This window comes from Botrytis fragariae (genome assembly GCF_013461495.1).
Source record: "Botrytis fragariae strain BVB16 chromosome Unknown tig00000012, whole genome shotgun sequence".
NCBI lineage: Eukaryota > Fungi > Ascomycota > Leotiomycetes > Helotiales > Sclerotiniaceae > Botrytis > Botrytis fragariae.
In genome coordinates this window covers 2,318,738-2,338,580 of record NW_023500989.1, presented here as the reverse complement: position 1 = coordinate 2,338,580, position 19,843 = coordinate 2,318,738, and the positions used below count along the sequence as shown (strand labels likewise).

The window sequence follows — 19,843 nt, the reverse complement described above, 5'->3', positions numbered from 1 at the left end:
TACTAATCAGAATCCAAGGAATCAATCAATTAATATAGTTTTTTTTTAAATATCAATTATATTGGAAATTCAGCTTCGTAATCACAATAACATAACTTTAACACCTATCCCCTTATAATTCAAAATGTATTATATTGGATTTTAATTACAATTTTCAAAATGATTTGATAAAAATTATAACAATCAATTCTTTAAATTCTAGTCAATAAATTTGCTTTATACTCTCTTCTTTTATTAATTCTTATAAAGTTATAATATGATTTATCACTAAATAGACTATATCATTGAACAAACCACTTTTCTCTTAATTCATACCTTTAACTTCAATATACTATTTATTAATTACTTATTATATAATTAAATAATCAAGAAGCTTAAATATCATTAATTATTAAAACTATTTATGAAAATAAAAAACTAAGTATTTGAGAAACTATCAAGCTTTATAGTATTTCTTATATAACTTTTCAATATAGAATATAAGAAATATATTCCTTTATATAGAAACTCAAGTGAATTATTTTATTATTACAGAATCAGAAACTAAAATAATTATTTAATATATATTTAATCTAGATTTAAAAAAATCTATTTAAATTTAAAGGTATAAAAAATATAGCAAATTATATTCTTTGGTTACAAAGAGTAAAGAAGGTTGGAAAGTTTTAGGCTTATTGATTTATAGAATATTATATAAAATATTCTAATCATATTTATAATTTTCAAAAAGCTCTCTATAAAGATTCCAAGTCTATTGAAGACTACTTTTAAGTAATTTCAAATATGTAAATGAAATATAATATAGATATATTATTTTAATAAAAGATTAATATTTAGATTTAATATAATAACTATTAAAAAAGGAGACATTCTAATAAGGAAATATTTTTTAATTAATATTATAATAAATATAGAAAGCCAAATTATAGTTCAAGAACTTATTAAAATGATATAATAGATTCTACGATAATAATCCCATATAGCAACATTCCATGTATTGATATATCAAACATCAGAAATATAATTAAAATAACCCCAAATAGCATTTTTGATATTTTAGTCCCTATTTTTTTTAAAAATATTATTATCTCAGTCTTTTTTTTTTTTATACTAGAAATTCTTTTTTTTTCTTTTTACTTGAAAAAAAATCAAGATTTTTTTGAGAAAAACTGAAAAAACTAAAAAAGCTGAAAAATTTTGAATTTTTAAAAAATCAAAAGAAAGAAGAATAAGGCACAAAAGGTTTGAAGAAAAAAAATTATAGAAAAAATGTCACGCTAAAAGTGACGCCACCAACAGCCTTAGACTAATTGGGTTTATATGGGCATTTCTTCCGCGAAAAAAAATAAAAGAAATAGAAAAATAATTGGATTTGAATTTTTCATTTAGGATTAAAATAATAATATTCTATATTAGGACTAGAATAGCAATATTTTGAAAATCAAAATAACCTGAAATAGTATATATTAGACCCTAAATAACACTTCTAATATTTAATATATCAATACATGGAATGTTACTATATGAGGTTATTACCGTAGATTCTAAATTAATAAATTCTTAATAATTTTAATTAATTAATTCAATTATTATCGAATAATATAGATTTAAAGATGTAAATTGAGGGAAAAAAGTTTACTCAATAGTATAGATCACTTTGTAATAAATCACGTTATGTTAAATATAGAACTTTTTGATCAATGAATTTAGTAATAATATATCAAAATCAAACTGTATGAGCTTATTACTATTATTTGTATAACCTTCAAATACACATTCGAAAAAAAGGCTTTTAAAAGTGAAACATAATTGATAATTTATTTCTTTTTATAATAATTGTTCTTCTTATGATATATTATAAAGTTTATAATAGGACATAATAAGTGCTCATAGTTATAGCAAATTTATAATTAGTTTAGTTTATTTATTGCTGAGAAATATAGCTATATAACATATTTATATAATCGTAAATGAATACTATCAAATTAAAAAAAAAGAAATAATATACTTTCTTTCCATTAACTTTCAGAATTTTTATTACAAAATTTATCCTATTAATTAAATCTTCTTAAATGTTATCTTACTCTAAAACCTTTAAAATTAATCTATATCTACTATTTAATTTCTATTATTCTCCTATTTTTTTCATTCGATATATTAAATTCTATGATTAATAATATTACATTTATTCTTTAATTCATTCAACTTTTTCTATGAAAAATAATATATACTTTTAACTCTCATCTTTATTTCATCTTCATGATTTATATCTGATTTTATTTTTCTAAAACTTTAATTAAGATGAATTCTATTCTTATATCTCTTATTTCATTTACATTTCCTTGAACGAATGTTATTATTATCAAGGTAAATAAATAAAGTATTATAATAAAAGAGATTGATGATTATGTAAGCAATCCTAATTCGCATCCAATGTACTAGAACCTAAATTCAGTTATGTAATATACATAGAATTGAGACATTAATAAAGATTTTACAAAATGTAGACTAAATCGTTGAAACTTATCATTTTTGATCAAATAGCGAGTAATATATTGTATATTATAAGAAAAGTATTATTGAATTCAATGTATTATAATTTCTATTTTATTTCAAGAGTATTTTTTCCTTTAACTTACACAGGAAAATTTGAAAAGTTGATATCTATTTATAGAGAATAATTGTAAATATTTCATTAATATAAAACTCTTACATGTTGACTATTAATGAAAAATGCCTTTTTTGAAAAAGATTTTTTTAATTTCTAATTCCTAAAAATCTCCTTTTTTTATACATAAAATCTTTTTTATAGAACCTTTAGACACTCAAAGATTAGAATTGTCATACGAATTCTTTAAATTTATTCTTTTTTAAGTTAAAATGAATACAAAATATTTTATTAATAACAATATTTAATTTGACTAGTTGTATTTTAATATAATATATTTTCTTTTTTATGTTAACAATAAAATTTATTTATTATAAATGGATATTAATTTAGTGATTATCAAGAAGAATACAAAATACTTTCTTAATTCGAATAGGATATAAGTTGAAAATTATTTCTGGAGGAAGTATTTTTTGGCTTTTTTCTATGTTCTAAAGTTCCTCAATCAATAATGAGATAAAGCATACATTAAAAAATTGATAATATTGTTATATTGATTTAAGGAACAATTCAATAGATTAGATATAAATCAAGACTAACTAGCCGTCGGGGAAAAAGAATTTTCAGACGACGAATTCGTAGAATTTCTTTTTTCTTATTAATTATTACAATAATTTTGAAACCCTACGAATCATAATTCTAATTATAACTCTATAATATATACTTGCCCCCAAGCCCCTGGTTCTCGTTATGCTCAAGTTTAAAATAATTCTTATTATTTAGATTTATTATATTTAGTTTCCTATTTAGTTTCCTATCGAATTCTTATTTAAGTTCTTATTATAAATATTTATATATATATAGATTTTCATTCTAATTTTAATTTAGATTTAGAGTTAAATATTGAAAAATGATTAAGGCGAATATACTTTAGGCTGTAATAGCCCTACTTATAAATACATCTTTGAATATATTTCTAAATACTTTTCAAAACATTTTTCAGTTAAATTAATTGATTTAATCATTAATAAAACGCTGTTAAATACTTTGATCTAGATCTTTTTTTTTTCAATTGTTTTAATTGTTAATTTATAATTATATACTGAATTAAAGTAATATTACCAGCTTTTTTATCTTATTTGATTAGATTAACTAAACTTCTTTTATTGCTTAGTTAAAACGATTAAGCTTCAACTAATCAAAAGTCTTGTGTGTTATTTATAGTTAATCAAGACCGGTTTTATAAATCTAAAAATATAAAAATGATATACTATATAGATATAAGATTAAACAATCAATATAAAGTACAGTTTTCCTTGGTTTGCTTTTGCGAATCCATAAAATTAATTCTTTAGTTTCTTTGGAGCTAAACAACTTTTTTTCAGTATTGACAGTATTTATAATTAATTACAAGCGGTATTATGAAGTTCGGAATGAATATAAAAATGATCTACTACAGTACTATTCAATTGCTATCAGCCTAAACGCCTTTCACACCAAAAATCAACATTTTGCTACATTCTCAATTATTTCAAAGTTCTTAGAAAATTCCAATATAGAAATCTAGATGATTGAATTGAAATATCACAAAACTTACTTGATTTTCACTTATTTGATTAGTAGAGTTGATTCAGTTTGAAATACTTTAACTTTATTTATACTTATATAAATCGATTAATCAGAATTAAAAAAAAATTCATCCTCTAAAATTTTTATTGAAAATAAAACAATCAATACATAAAAAGATTATATCATATCAATAATTATAAAGATATCCACATTGATAAATATTAAGTCTTGGTATGAAAAGGCGTTTGGGCTGATAGCAGTCGGCACTAACTGTATAGAGACACATGATTATATCATATATAGAGTACAGATTTATTATGTTTGTTTCCACAAATTTATTATATAATTACTAATTCTTATCATTATAAGGTCTTTATCATGCTTTATTACAAAGATAACACTAATAATATAAAATGTCAAACAAATAATAGATTCACAGATAAAATTCATTTTAATCAGAGAATTAAACATATAAGATCAGATAGAAACTAAATGAATAACATAAAGTCAAAATTTGAAATGCCTTAATGGGAAAAATAGGGTTATATTATGGTTTAAATATGATATTAGTAATAATAGGGTAGTATTCATGTGGTTTTAGTGATACTAGTATTAATCAAGTAATATGTTCACAATTCTGAAATCTTTAATGGTTTTATTACTTCTGTATGACTTTAGTAAAATGATTGGTCAGGGATTTCAAAGAAAAGAAGGTTTTTATTGAATTGAAATACAATAATATTTATACTTTGAAAAGAAAGTAATTTTTTTCAATAATAATCTTGTATCTCCATAATCGATTTATGATACAATCTTAAAAATAAATACATAACTGTTTCTAAATTTTCAAATATTATAAATCAATTATTTATGAGATTATGTTTTTCGTATAATAAAATTATATTTATAAGATTTACTACAACTTTTTCAAAATCCTAATAGTACAATCAATCATAATATAACAAGCTTGATTACAAAACAAATTAAAATGTAATTTTTCAGAAGTTTATGAATCATTTTTAGAATAATAGCTTTTTTTTAGTTAGACGTACCTTAAGAGCTCATTAATTACTTTATACTATAAGCTTATAAGCTTTTTTTTAAATTTTGTACACAAGCTTCTGATTCTATGAGGTAAGATTTCTAGAATATAGGATATAATTATATGAATTAGCAAATATTACTTTTATTATATTAGAGAGATATATATTACAGTACTAGGGCATAGATAGTTGTCAAAAACCAAAATCACACCAAAACTTATACCAATTATTAATATATATTTAAATAATAATATAGATTTTATACAATAAATTTTATATTAATCTTTTCATTTTCATTTCTATTTTAAAAAAAATAAAAGAATTTATTTTTAAGAGTTTTATTCATTTGAGAATTTATATAGAAAGTTGATATAAATCAAAAATATTAGAATTTACTAATAAAATAAGCAAAAATCAAGAACTTTTCTTTTGATATCAATTCAATCTTATAAAAAATAATATTCTTATCTTTCTAAATTATAAGAATTATCAATAATAAATTCTTCAATATAAAATAAAGGTATTTAGAAAGTTTTGATTGATTTTAATAATTTTGAATATTTCTTTTTCATGATTATAAATAGGGCAAAATGCTTATTTTTGGTGTGATTTTTGAAAACGACGAATAGCTGTGCACGGTTACTGTATACTTGATTATAAGTATGATTGCGATATTATATTATAATTTGGTGTTATATGATATAATAATATTATAAGAATATTATTCTGCTTTTCCAGTTATTTTATTTGAATAATATGTTAATCTTAATCAAAAGGATGTAGAAAATCATGAAGACTAATAAAGATATCTTTGAAAGATGAATATAATATAATTTTTCATAAGATTCTATTAATAACAAAAGAAGAAACTTTTTTTGTATAATAATAAAGCAACAAATACAAAGTGATTACTTTGATTCAGAAAATAAATATCATATAAAAAGTTTGCTAATAACCAAGAGATTTCAAAATAATATATTTTTATTTTATTGATGTTCATATTTTAATAATATTTCCATGGTTTAAAAACAATTAAAATAGTCTAAAGGCTTTTATAAGTACTGTTTAAAAAGTGGAATTCGAATCATTTTATTAATTATCTTTTTGAAACTGCCTTCTCATATTTAGAATAGTATTTATCGTTTATGATCTTTTTTATGATATATGAATAATATTCATCATATTCAATTTTCTTTTGTAATAGATTCGGAGTATATTACGAAGATGTCATTTTATAATTTCGTTTTTTCGATCCGAATATGTATAATTTAAATATTGTTTGACTGATTGGAAAATAATTTGTCAAGAAAAGTTTCCGATACTTCACATTTATATAAAATTATTATATCGATATCAATCTGAAATGATGCATAAATGATATAATCAAAAAAACAATGATTGATGAAGAGAATCTAAAATCTAACAAAGAAATGACACTATTTTCATAACATATTTTTCGAAGCTACAATTCATTGGTTATTCAAAAGAAATCAATCAAAAAGGTTGTGTAAAGCTTTGAAATATTTAAAAAATTTAAATAATGATTCATATAGCTCAAATTAAGGTGAAAATTTGTGGATATAAGGAGGGAACTTTGAAATATTGTTATTTTAGATATATAAATTAACATGGATTCATAATTTTGTTATGGATTTATCAATTTTTAAAATTATAGGCTTACAGGCTTATAGGGCTATAGGGTTATAGGTCCATATGTTTATAGGTTTATAAGTTTATAGATTTATTTATTTGTAATTTTTAGATTTGCATAGGGTTGTAAGTTTAAAGGTTTGAAGATTTGGTATAAATTGAGAAGATTCTCGAAACTTAGGAAATTTAGAAGTAGATTAAAGAGTAGATTTATATAAATCTATCAAATCGTTCCAATTTTGATGCTAATAGTAATTTTAGTGTTTCTTTTAGAGCTAGAAATCAGAGGCATATGAAAATGATAGAAACTTAGTACATTCAAGATTTGTTATTACTAAGTTTATTATATTGTTAGATATTTGTTTTAAATTCATTAGGGTGTTAACATTTAATAGGTTTATTAGGTTCTAGGTTAAATAGCGCTTTCAGTGCTCCGATTTGAGCAAGAAGCGAAAAATACGTGAAGTGTAAAGTTCACTATTGAATTATTGATATATTTATCATTATTAAATTTATTCTTACTAGATTTGATCTTATTAGATTTATTATTACTAAATTCATTGTTATTGATAAATTGAATATCTTTAATTGACGTTTATATATTGATTATATATGTGGACCATCTATACTTTTTCTGTACTAATCAGTTTCCAGTTGCAAAACGTATTTTAAGAAATAATCGTTAGGATCAAGTATTTAACATCTAATATTTAATATTTAATATATGTTTCATCATCAACTTTCTGTCAAGTTTCTGATTGAGTATAAGTATAATGTTAAAATCATATAGAGATTCTGAATTTATTCAAATACTTTTTTATCAATATTGATACCTTGATAGCATAAATAGGGACATGTTATAATATTATTACCAATCCGGATTTAGTTGTATCACTTAAGTAATGTTTAAATTTAATATTATGAAATGAAATCAGTGTCGATAAGATAAACTTTATTTTATTCTAGTATCTCCAAATAGTTGTAATTTTTTATTTAGAATATTAATATTTTATTTGATTAAAGATTATGATCAAATGAATTAATCTAGCATCTCATTTATTACATAATACAAACTTTATATTAGAGTTTTCATCAGATTATAATATTATTGAAATATTATTGAAATAATCAAGATTTTCGGCTTATATTTATTATGAAGTTTTATTATTTGTTTACATTAAAAGCTCATTGATTTTTCTAAAAACAATCATGAATTTATAATTACAAAGCTAATAATTTATTTTCAAAGAGCTTATAGAATACAATTATCAAGATTAATAAGTAATGTTCTTGTTATATTCAATTAGAAGTATAATTGAGATATCATCTTTTGATTAAATATTATGGAGACACTGTTTCGCTTTTAAAGTATTTTTAAAAATACTTCAGTATTATATAATATTTAATTAGAATTTAATATCTAAGTTATGTTTGTGATTAGATGTCTTAACAGGATAACTAGGGGTATATTATAATATAATCACTATTCTGGAAGCCCTGAATAATACTGTTGAAAAGTATAATATTAATATTAATAGAGTAAAACTTGAATGATTTTAGTACTCTTGAATAATGTTAGTAACAGTGTAATAATATTCGAATAGTTTTCAAATCTTTGTATACTATTGTATTAGTATTAGATTCAATCAGAGATTTAAAAAACAAAAGCTATGAATGAAGAAAATCCAAATTAAGATTTGAATACTTATATAACATAAAAGTTGTTTGGAAGCTTTTATATAATTATAATACTATAAACTCAATAATATCGAAGAAACAAGTAAAAAAAGTGAAACTTTTTAAGATCAGTTTTACACCTCTAATACTGAATTTAAAAACCCATTTCGTAAATTAATATCTATAATTCAAATTGTTTAAATCTTTTAAATTATACGTCTAAAAGCCTATATTTATGTGATAATTTCGAAACTATAAGATTTGTATAACTTTATTGAAACTTTAGGATAAAAAATATTAATATTGTAGAGAACTTAAGATAAAGATAAACTATATTATAGTTTTCAAACATATGTTCTATTATTCAAATCATGTATTTTTTTAATCACTCCGAAGTATTACTAGTTACCTTAAATAACAAGTACTAGATTTTCTAGAAGTTATTTATAAGCTTATAATTAAAGAGCTTAAAGAGTATCATCATAAGATTTATAGGGTATAGCTACAGACACTAACAAATAATACTTTAATTATATTTTTATTAAATCAAAAGTATATATATTTTATTTAGTTACAAGTATAGCTTAGATATTGTATTCTAATTAGATATTATACAATGTGAGAAAGTATTATAAGAGACTATTCTCATTTTCTAAAAAGAATTAAGACACAATATATATATATATATATATTAAATCTAATATATGTAATATATGTAATATTGATAAAGTTTAAGGAATATGAAATTACTATTATAATTATTTTTAATTATTTTGTTTAAGAAAAATTGAGAAGATAATATACTGATTTTAAAGCTAATTTAATAATTTATTTATATTAATATAACTTATAGTGAACTAGGTCATATAGGGAACCGGGTCAGATATCTTTACACCAAAATTTGTATGTAAAGGTATTTAGAGCAATTTTTTATAATTCTATAAATATTAGAAATATAGTTTAGATATTTTGAAGTATAATATATTCAATATAAATATTTAATAAAAATATTGAAGTTTTTTTCAAATTTTCGATTTTGTTTAATAAAAATTATTATAAGAATTTTTAAAATTATATTAATTCAAAAACAATATTATTAAAAAATAGTTTATAAATTTTAATCCTAAATTTTTATTAGATATTAATTCTAATAATCAAAGATATTAAAACTACAAAGTTATTATTTAAATGTATTAGAGCTATAGTCATACCGTAATATACTCCTGTTTGTTCTATTAAGATATTAATGAATCTAATTCTCTATATATTCTATAACGTAAATCCTTTTGAATTAGATAGTAGTAAAAGTATAGTTGTTATAGTATAAACTAATAATATAAATCATATAATACTAATTAAAGATTCAACCTTTATTTATATAACGCTTTAAAAATATATAATATCTAAAGTAGATATTTTAGAAACTAAAACTTATAACTCGATATTTAATAATATAATGTTCGAGCTAATTTAGTTTATGTTGTTTTAAATTAATAATACTGAAAGTCCAGAAATCGAATGAGATTCATATAACCCAATAATACTATGAAGTAATTTACAAAACTATCAAGACTATTAAAAATAAAAAATAAAAAAACTAATCGTCGAAAGAAAGATGTTTTAAGATTATAAACTCATAAAGTCTATTTCTTATTATCAATTGTTATTATAATCTTGAAGCTCTCTTAATTCGCAGTTTTTAATCTTATGTTTCATCATGACTGGTACTAAACTTACTATTATATTTATAGATTCAAATTCATATATCTAATCAACTATAATTATAATATAATATATGATAACTAATCCTTAAAGTAATGATCCTCACTACAGCTGAGTTTCAATTATCGATTTAATAATATTATTGCATTTTTTCTTTCCCCTTTCTCTTCTTCAATTAGTGAATTATTTAACAACATTCATTTTTAAGATTTGTTGATAAATTGTTAAACTTGATATTTAAAATATATAACTTAATTATATTTCAGATATAATTAATTTTACTTATTACACCAGTCTCACTATTATCATAAAACTTATCATAAAACTAATAATAATTTCCAGTAGCTCTTTCTTAGTTATCTTGATTTTATTGAAAGATAACAAAATGATATAAAATATTTAATTGATTAAGATTCTATAACCGGGGGAAAGACTCTTATATATATGTGAATAAATATAACCACATGTTCTACATATATCATACATATATCAAGAATGGGATTCTAACTAACACGATTATCATCTTTTTCTGTTCTTTCGTTAATTTATTTGAGTTTATATATTGAATTAAAATTTTAAACTAATTACTATAAACTATTGAAATCAAAATACCCTGATCTAATATTGGCATATCTTATATAATTAGAGGAAACTGTATTCCTAAATTGTAAACATAAGAGTTATATATCACCGATAAAACATAACACTCTATGATTGTTTCAATCTTATTCAATTTTGAATCTTTATAAAAAAAAAATTTAAATGAAGAGTATTTCTTTTGAAGTACAGAAAGAAATCGGTATTTAAATCCAAGTTATTTAAGGTAACGTTAAGCTAGATGTAAAAAATATAATAATAAGATTTTGACTTACAATATTAATATCAATTTAAATCTTGAATTTATACACTTGCATTGTTCTAACTAAAATAATTATCGAAAATAGAAAAGAACTAATACAGTACCAAATAAAAACATATTACTATCAATCTATCTCTTTATAACTAAATCAACTTCAATAAAATTAATAGCTTGTTTTTATATTAAATTTATTAGATTTGCGAAATACAAAATTCATGAAATAACAAGTAAATAACAAATAAATTTTTATAAACTGAATTTTGATATATATAAAGAAGAGAAAAAATATAACAGTACTAGGTAAAATAAATAGTTTAATAGAAAAATTCACAAAAAGAAACAAGATTCAATATTCTGAATCAATCAATAAATAAATTGAAAGTGTAAGTACGTATCATATTATAACAAATACAAGATCAACTTTTTATTATCAATGAGACAGACTCATTAATAAGTGTAAAATCCACTATGATTATATAAAATTTATAACAAAGAAAAACCTACATATTCTCAGGGAAACCTTTAAAGCAATTAATTTATTTATAATATAAATCATTATCAATATAATACTATATAATACTAATATCTTCGGGAATTATAATCTGTATTCTTATTTATATAACATAACTTATAGTAAACCAGATTATATAAGGAATTGGGTTAAATGATTTTATATCAAAATTTAGATATAAAGATACTCAGAGTGATTTTTTATATCTTTATAGATATTAAAGATAATTTTTTTTTTTTTGATTATTAGAATTAATATCTAATAAAAATTTAGGATTAAAATTTACAACCCATTTTTTAATAATATTATTTATCAATTAATATGATTTTAAAAATTCTTATAATAGTTTTTGTTAAACAAAACCAAAAGTTTGAAAAAAACTTTAATACTTTTATTAAATACTTTTATATTTCTATAATATTCTATTATATTAAATATTTATATTGAATATATTATACTTCAAAATATCTAAACTATATCTCTAATATTTATAGAGTTATAAAAAATCGCTTTAAGTACCTTTGTATACAAATTTTGGTGTAAATGTACCTGATCCAGTTCATCATAAGTTACATTATTATAAAATATTATTTAAAATTAGCTATCGATTAACCCAGTCGATATACGAATATTAAATTGTAAAGTTCGATTGCATCAATAAATCCATAAAATAAAAGTCATAAAATGAAATCAAAAAAGATAAGATCACTTTACAGATCAAAAGCTTTTGTATAATATTATTTTGTATTGATAAGAGATTGAGATTATTCATTAGAAATACTAAAGAATTAAAGAATTGTAGAATTGAATTTCGATTTGAAGGTTCAAAAAGACAATTAATCAAATGTATTCAATTGATTTAAAGACTTAAAGCTGTAGTAAGAGAAATAATGAACTCTTATATTCTAGGGTTGTAGATTTATAAATTCTCAATAGTATTAATAGTTTTCATTAATATTTAACAGGGTCTAAAGTCAGAGCTTATATTCTATCTTCTCCTTAGAGATATGAGAATACATTAAACTAAAATCTCAGATAGTTAAATATATAGTATAAAAAGCAAGTCTAGTTTGAAAAAAAAGAGGTCCAATAATCTATATGACTGTTTATTTATTTATCTTTAGAATGAAAAGATAATATTTGATAATTTATAAAAAAGAATATGATATTTATAGATTTTCTATTGGGAATTGGGGCTTGAAGAAAAATAGAGAAAAGAGAAAAAAAAGAGAAGCCATGTAGAAGATAGAGGTTTTTCTTTTGGTAATCTATGAAACAGAAAAAGAAAAGGTGGAAAAAGAAGAAATAATAGTACAGATACTTTGATCTCCTTATTCTTTTCACTTAGAAGATAGGAGATAAAAGATATCTGGAGCGATGGTATTATATAATGAGTACAGATATCTTTATAGAAGTTAATCACCTTGAGAAGAAGAGCTCATTTATAGATTTACAGACTTACAGATTTACAGATTTACAGATTTATAAATTTATGTTTCAAATATTAAATTTTATGATTAATACAATCTCAATCAGTATTTTTAATATTAAACGGTTTCTCAATCTAACGTAGAATCTTTAAGGAATCAATATGATGAAAACATTACACGTGTAATTATTAGTTCGAATTAAATAAATCGATTAGTATACTATCCATTAATTTTTTCCAAAAATTGGAATTAAATTTAAGACATAATAATACTCTAATTGGTTTGAATATAATAGTTAAGTTTTAGTATTGATTTTCTCGTCATTATCATGAAAAACTATTATATTGAATATTGAATCTAATTTTCTAGATAGTTTAGTAATAAAAATTATCAATTGATTCCTCGAATTCCAATTAATGATTGTATATCTTTTCTTTCTGTTTTATTGATTTCTTTATTAGACATACAATTTGTTAACCTATAAATTACGTGATGATATAATAACATTTCGTTAGTTTACTTTGCTATGTGTTGATTGGGGTATCAATAAATAGTGTATTGCTATATAAAAGTACTATTATAGATTTACATGTTCGTAAGTTTATAGGTATTTTTGGAAATTTCGAATCTAAGGAAGAAAAGAAAGTATAGATGAGAATATTGATAGAATATAAACAGTAATGGTTCTAGATAATTATTCGATTATTTCATTATTCTATTCAGGAATTATCAAATTATAATAAAAGTAATAACATTTCTCCTATGTTTCTATATATACATATAAAAGAGAGGAATTATATAATGTAATCTATATAATAGTAGTAATCATTATAATTATAATGAATAGTATAATCATAATTTATTCAAAATTCAACAATTTATAGTTTAACAATGAATACACATTCATTTAATATTCTAGATTCAAATGTAAATGGAATTAGTGTATTGAAATCTGACATCGATATATATATATAATATTATTTATTAATAAAAACTGAAAGATTACAAGTGTGGTTGTGGAAAATTCTTTATTCTGATAATGAGTATAATAACTTCTCTTAATAGTATCTCGTTATCTAAAAATTCAGGAATACTATTTGTTTTTTATTTGTCGAATAAAAAAAGATCGAGAACAATCCTGAGATTCGCTATTAGATCTAGATAAGGTTCTAGAAGCTATCTTATTTCGATAATACATAATATTCGCCATTCTTTATACTACTCCGAAGAGAATGGACCCAGAAATAGCTGAGCTACCATGGAGATAGAATAGGCTCAACACGCGCCTCATTCGTATCATCCCTCATGTAGTCAATTTTCATACTTGACATTATCTTCAAATGATGAAGATAACGTCATGGGTATTCTAATACACCGAGAAGCCCAAAGCCTAATGACTTAAGTCTAGGCTTAGACTTAAGACTTGCACTTTCAAACAAGCAGAACAGAGGTTTCAAGTTTTGGATTGTCACCTTTGACCCCGACTCGGTGAATGCCATTTCCAGTATATCTTGATCTGACTCCAGCGGAGCAATACCACCGTAGCTTGCTTGCGCCATCCACACTCGTATAATGGCAATACAAATTCCCGTAGTACTTTTTGGTACAGTTCACCAGACTAAACATGGGTGTCTGTAGTTTTGTCCAGGGCATTGCTGCTAGTGCCATCGTTATACTCTTTAGTCTTCTCTGGCGTTCCTGTCTCGATCTCGTTCGACCACTTCAAGTACAGATTTAGAGACCACAAAAAGATGTTTTAACTAGCCTACTGGCACGCTGAAATTCAACTGCAGCTGCCGAGAAAATTTTGACGGTATACAGTTAAGGTAGTATGATTTGTAACCTCCATCGACTACGAACCCAACATATACTTGTTAGCCTATACTACATGGATTATCTTCTGATCGTACAGGCTGAGGGCCGACCTACGAAAGACGACCCAGAGCCATGTTCCAAGTTAACAAGAGCTGTCTCAAGTGATCATTGACCAAACATCGCGATCTCTATTGTGGCGACTCGTCGGTGGGTAGATGCATGTACTTGTAGTCATCTGGAGGAGAAAGAAGATCCAAGTCCACCGTATAGGATTGCATTCTAATTTTGAACAAGTTCAAGCTTGAAATTTACACGATCATAGTTCAAGTTTGAAGTTTAAAGTACGTCCAACCGTGAGTTAGAACGATGGCATAACTACTCGAACTAGTTGACCCTAGTAACTATAGGGATTGCAACTGGTAGATATCAGGAGGAGTCGATAGTATAGAGTTAGTACTGATGGCGATGTACGCAATGTCTTATTGACGAGCAGGCGTTGTATAAAGTGGCCTCAATTAGACTAGGATAGAATATTGTATAGTGTTGTTGAAACCCACAGGCACGTATTCATGATATAATTCACATATGTGTATGGCAGCAACCGGATGGGTCCATAAGAAAACATGGCTAACGGGCTTCTTGTTCGTAACGATGAACTGCATGTCAACCACAAGCCATACCACATCGTGATTTTGGACATCGATACTCGTATGCTATTGGATATCTTTAGAACAATTGCGACAGAATGTGACCATAAAATACATATCAATAAATGCTATTTTCGGAATCAACGAGATAGCATTGAAGCTCGGATGCCAGAGGGCTTACTGATGCTTCGTCTTGTATTACATTTGTGCACCGGAGGTATAATTTTACAGCCAAGATTATGACGCTGCTTGTCTACAAAAGCATTCTTCTCGGATCCTCTATGTACTCCTTAACCTTAACCAGAAACTGGACAGCCTCTCTTCCATCAAGTAGGCGATGATCATAGGTCAAGGCCAGATACATCATTGGACGAATGACAATTTGGCCATTGACGACAACGGGCTTGTCTTTGATAGCATGCAGACCCAAAACGGCAGTTTGTGGGAGATTGATGATAGGTGTACCCATCAATGAACCAAACACACCGCCATTGCTAATGGTAAAGGTTCCACCGGCCATATCTTCGATTGTAAGTTTGTTGTCACGAGCCTATGAATCAGTAAGTAATGGTCGAGTCAAACATGCTACAGAATAACCATACCTTTTTGCCTAGATCAGCAATAGTCTTCTCAATACCAACAAGGTCCATGCTCTCAGTGTTGCGAACAACGGGTGTTACCAAGCCCTTCTCGGTTGCGACGGCGACGCTGATATCAACATAATCTCTGTAGACAATGGTGTCACCCCCGTTTGGACCTTCAATGGATGCGTTTACTGCAGGGATGTCTCGCAGGGCAAGCACAGATGCACGAGAAAAGGCACTCATAAATCCCAGCTTGACACCAGTCTTCTTGAGCACCTCATCCTTGAAGAGTTTTCTAAACTCCATCAAAGATGACATGTCAACCTCATTGAAAGTCGTTAGAGATGCAGCGGTGTTTTGCGATTGCTTCAAACGCTCGGCAATACGTAGTCGCATTCGGTTCATTTTGACCTAATAATGCTGTTAGCCGGACAAATCGTTACAAGTATAGGGTAGAAGTCATACACGACGCTCCTCACGGTTGCCCAAAGAAGGTCCAGAACTACTAGATGATGACTCTTGCTTCTTAGATTCTGATGGTTTGGGCTTTGGTGTCTCTTTTGGTTCCGATTTCTTCTCTGTAGGTGGAGGAGAGCTGGAATCCTCCTTGGGTTTCGAATCCTCCTTCTTGGATGGCTCAGGATCCGAAGATGTTGATTGGTCTTTTGATGCTGCTTCTTTCGGTTCCGAAGAGGCCTTTTCTTTATCACCACCCTCTGGAGCACCCCCAAGTTCGAGACGGACAAGATCTTGACCAACGGTAACAGTATCTTCTTCATTGGCTAAGAATTCCTTTATTGTGCCAGCTTCGGGAGCATTAACGGCAACATCGATCTAATTTTCTCTCTCGTTAATCATGTACCCCTGAGCACATGCTGGAATATACTGACTTTGTCTGTCTCAATTGTAGCAATTTCCTCATCCTGTTCAACGTAATCACCGATTTGTTTTGACCACTGCTTCAAAGTACCCTCAGAGATGGACTCAGCCATCTCTGGTACTTTGACAACTTTGTCGGCATAACTGCGAAATTGCTGGATAACTGGGAGTGGATATCTCAATTGCGGTGCGGCGGAACGTTGAGCCAGCAAAAATCGCGAAGCTGTTAAAACCCTCCTGGTGAGCATTTTGAAAGGAGAGAAAAGGCGAAGTGGTTATGTTCCGGGAGCCAGATGGCGAGGATGAGAGAGAAGTTCGAAGAAGAGGAAGACCTGAGTTGTAGGTAAAGAAATAGAGAATCTATTTTGCAAGTCAATAAATGCGCATGCGAAAAGAAATAGGTAAAGGATAAGATTGGTTAATTATTTCCTGTATGATGTCTTTTCCGGGTTCGCGAATTTTGAAGCGTTTTCCCGACATTCGTACCCGCAGACGCCCGTACAATATTCCCACATCTACCTAGTAACACTCCAACAATCAACCTCCACTCCACTTTCCACTTACTGAATATTCATTCCGCGACCACCAACCACCAACCACCAACCACAGCTTAGACGTTTCCCATCAATAGCGTTTATTGAAAGATCAATAGATCCTTTAGTGGTCAGGTACAATAATTGCCGTGTTTTGGCATTGCCATCGATCTTGAGCACCCAGTGGAGAAAAAAAGATTAGATTTGATTCATAATGTCTACCAGATCTACAGTATCGTGAGCATCTACATCCCATGTTATACTGACTACCCGATCTAACACTCTTCCGTTCAGCTCGCTTTATCGGCGCTCCCTTAAGCTTTCTCTGGACTGGTGTGTACACAGGCATCTCTGGAGAGGGCAAGCATTGTATATCAGATCGTTGTTCGAGGCACAAAAAAATGTCCACGACCCAAGACTGCAGAGGGCAAGTAGCCGAATTGATATAAAGGAGGAAGTGTAGACTAATTATGTGACTCGCAGGCATTGTTTAAAGAGACGGAGGATCTACTTGAGAAGTGGAAGCACCCAGATCCATATCGCCCACCTACTGCCCCTGGAGGTCAGTTTTTCCTCGGCTGGTTATTTCCATATCATATGCTTACAATGTTCTTTTTCAGGATCGAAATACGAGCGCAATCTTCCATCACCAATTCTCGACCGTAAGTTATACAACATATCGACTGCTGAGATCGCCGCATTAACGTTTCATAGCTCCTCCAAAGATGGCTTTGTAAGTACCTCGGGATTTCGTGGGGAGGAGGGCAGAAGGTTACAGTGCGGAGTTACAATCAGTGGAAGCAATGATGAATTGTACATAGCACAAGAAATTCGACAATGTTTACAGATACGCCCTCTCGACCTCTCAGAGAATTTGAACGCATCTCTCTCGAGTGACTTGTGTGGAGGCTGATACGATTGGAAGAACGAGCACAAATTCAAGTGATACGAACTTTGCCGGCGATATATAAGAATCAAGAAATATCAATATAATACCAAGTTGGAAGCTAGGAGATAAGCATTAAAAAAGCTGCCATCAAACGATCGCAACATAGAAGCCTCTTCATCCCACATTCGAACAAATCCAAAACAAACAAACGCGTCTCGCGTCCAATATCCGACCTCACGCTTAATATTCACATTTCATTGCACTAATCGAGTAAGGAAGTGAAGTATTCTGGAAAATAATGAAGAATGATCATTCGGATTTTTCATTCATAAGATTGATTCAGAAAGCAATCCTAATCCATTGCCATGGATTTTAATGTACAACCGGAACGCGAAAAAATAACCATAAACCCATACCCATACGACACCCCATTATCATAAAAGCAGACCATCTCAAGCCAACAACCCAGAAACGAAAATCTATAGCTCTTGACTGGCAGGCTTTCCACCAGCAGTCTTGGCAGTCTTCTTTGGAAGAAGGTCTAAAAACACGTTAGAAAGTGTGATATAAAATACTAGATTGAAGTGACTTACTTTGATGAATGTTTGGCAAGACACCACCTTGTGCGATTGTAACATGTCCCAAAAGCTTGTTCAATTCCTCATCGTTTCTGATGGCGAGTTGGAGATGACGTGGGATGATACGGGTCTTCTTGTTGTCGCGAGCAGCGTTACCGGCCAACTCAAGGATTTCAGCCGCGAGGTACTCAAGAACAGCAGCGAGGTAGACAGGGGCACCTGATGGATACGCGTTAGGAATAGCAAATTAGAATGATTTTGATGAGTATGACTTACCAGCACCAACACGTTGAGCGTAGTTACCCTTTCGGAGAAGACGGTGAACACGACCAACTGGGAATGCGAGACCAGCCTTGGATGAACGGCTAAAAAGGCAAATAGATTAGCATTGAAGATTCAAGATTGAAAAGTGACCATGACATCGAGATACAATTGCGAGTTGCAAATTGAATCGAAAAGTCGCGTGGTATGATGTGAAGACAAGGGAAATGCAACTTACGATTGAGCGTTCTTGGTGGTTCCCGCCTTTCCTCCAGCAGATTTTCCTCCAGTCATTTTGAAAGTGTTTATAAAGTAAAATTAATGTGGGAAGTGGTTAAGTTGATGGATGAATTTAATTCAAGGAAGAATTCTGGAAAGTGTTTTTTCGAAAGTTTTGCGTGGATAGAGAAGAGATGTTTTGAATTAAAAGAAGATGGGAATGGGGACGAACATTTATCAACAAGAGCCATCAAAAGTCGTGATCTGATCTACTCTGCCCATAAAAAAACACGGTAAAGAGCTCCTTCCATAAGCTAGATCGTTTTAGGGTATTTTATAAGCAGCAGGCACGACCCGCAGATTGAACGA

At 27.2% G+C, this 19,843-nt stretch overlaps 3 protein-coding genes across 3 annotated transcripts; 1 reads left to right on the top strand and 2 right to left on the bottom strand.

Annotated features, from left to right (window-relative positions):
• Positions 1 to 15,784: 15,784 nt before the first annotated feature.
• On the bottom strand, positions 15,785 to 17,242 carry Bfra_002945 (putative dihydrolipoamide succinyltransferase protein; the record flags this gene model as incomplete). The annotated part of the gene is made up of 4 exons (XM_037333358.1): positions 15,785 to 16,081; positions 16,134 to 16,526; positions 16,581 to 16,949; positions 17,006 to 17,242. 4 exons carry the CDS (start codon positions 17,240 to 17,242, stop codon positions 15,785 to 15,787), a joined length of 1,296 nt encoding a protein of 431 aa, XP_037195486.1.
• A 686-nt stretch (positions 17,243 to 17,928) lies between these two features.
• Bfra_002944ia (putative lyr family protein) lies at positions 17,929 to 18,264 on the top strand (the record flags this gene model as incomplete). The annotated part of the gene is made up of 4 exons (XM_037333357.1): positions 17,929 to 17,958; positions 18,011 to 18,089; positions 18,148 to 18,189; positions 18,242 to 18,264. 4 exons carry the CDS (start codon positions 17,929 to 17,931, stop codon positions 18,262 to 18,264), a joined length of 174 nt encoding a protein of 57 aa, XP_037195485.1.
• Positions 18,265 to 18,728: 464 nt separating this feature from the next.
• Bfra_002943 (putative histone h2a protein) lies at positions 18,729 to 19,578 on the bottom strand. The gene is made up of 4 exons (XM_037333356.1): positions 19,494 to 19,578; positions 19,271 to 19,359; positions 19,010 to 19,213; positions 18,729 to 18,957 (listed from the first exon to the last, which is right to left on the bottom strand). The coding sequence occupies exons 1-4, from the start codon at positions 19,547 to 19,549 to the stop codon at positions 18,896 to 18,898; spliced, it is 411 nt and encodes a 136-aa protein (XP_037195484.1). The 5' UTR covers positions 19,550 to 19,578; the 3' UTR covers positions 18,729 to 18,895.
• Between the last annotated feature and the right edge of the window lie 265 nt (positions 19,579 to 19,843).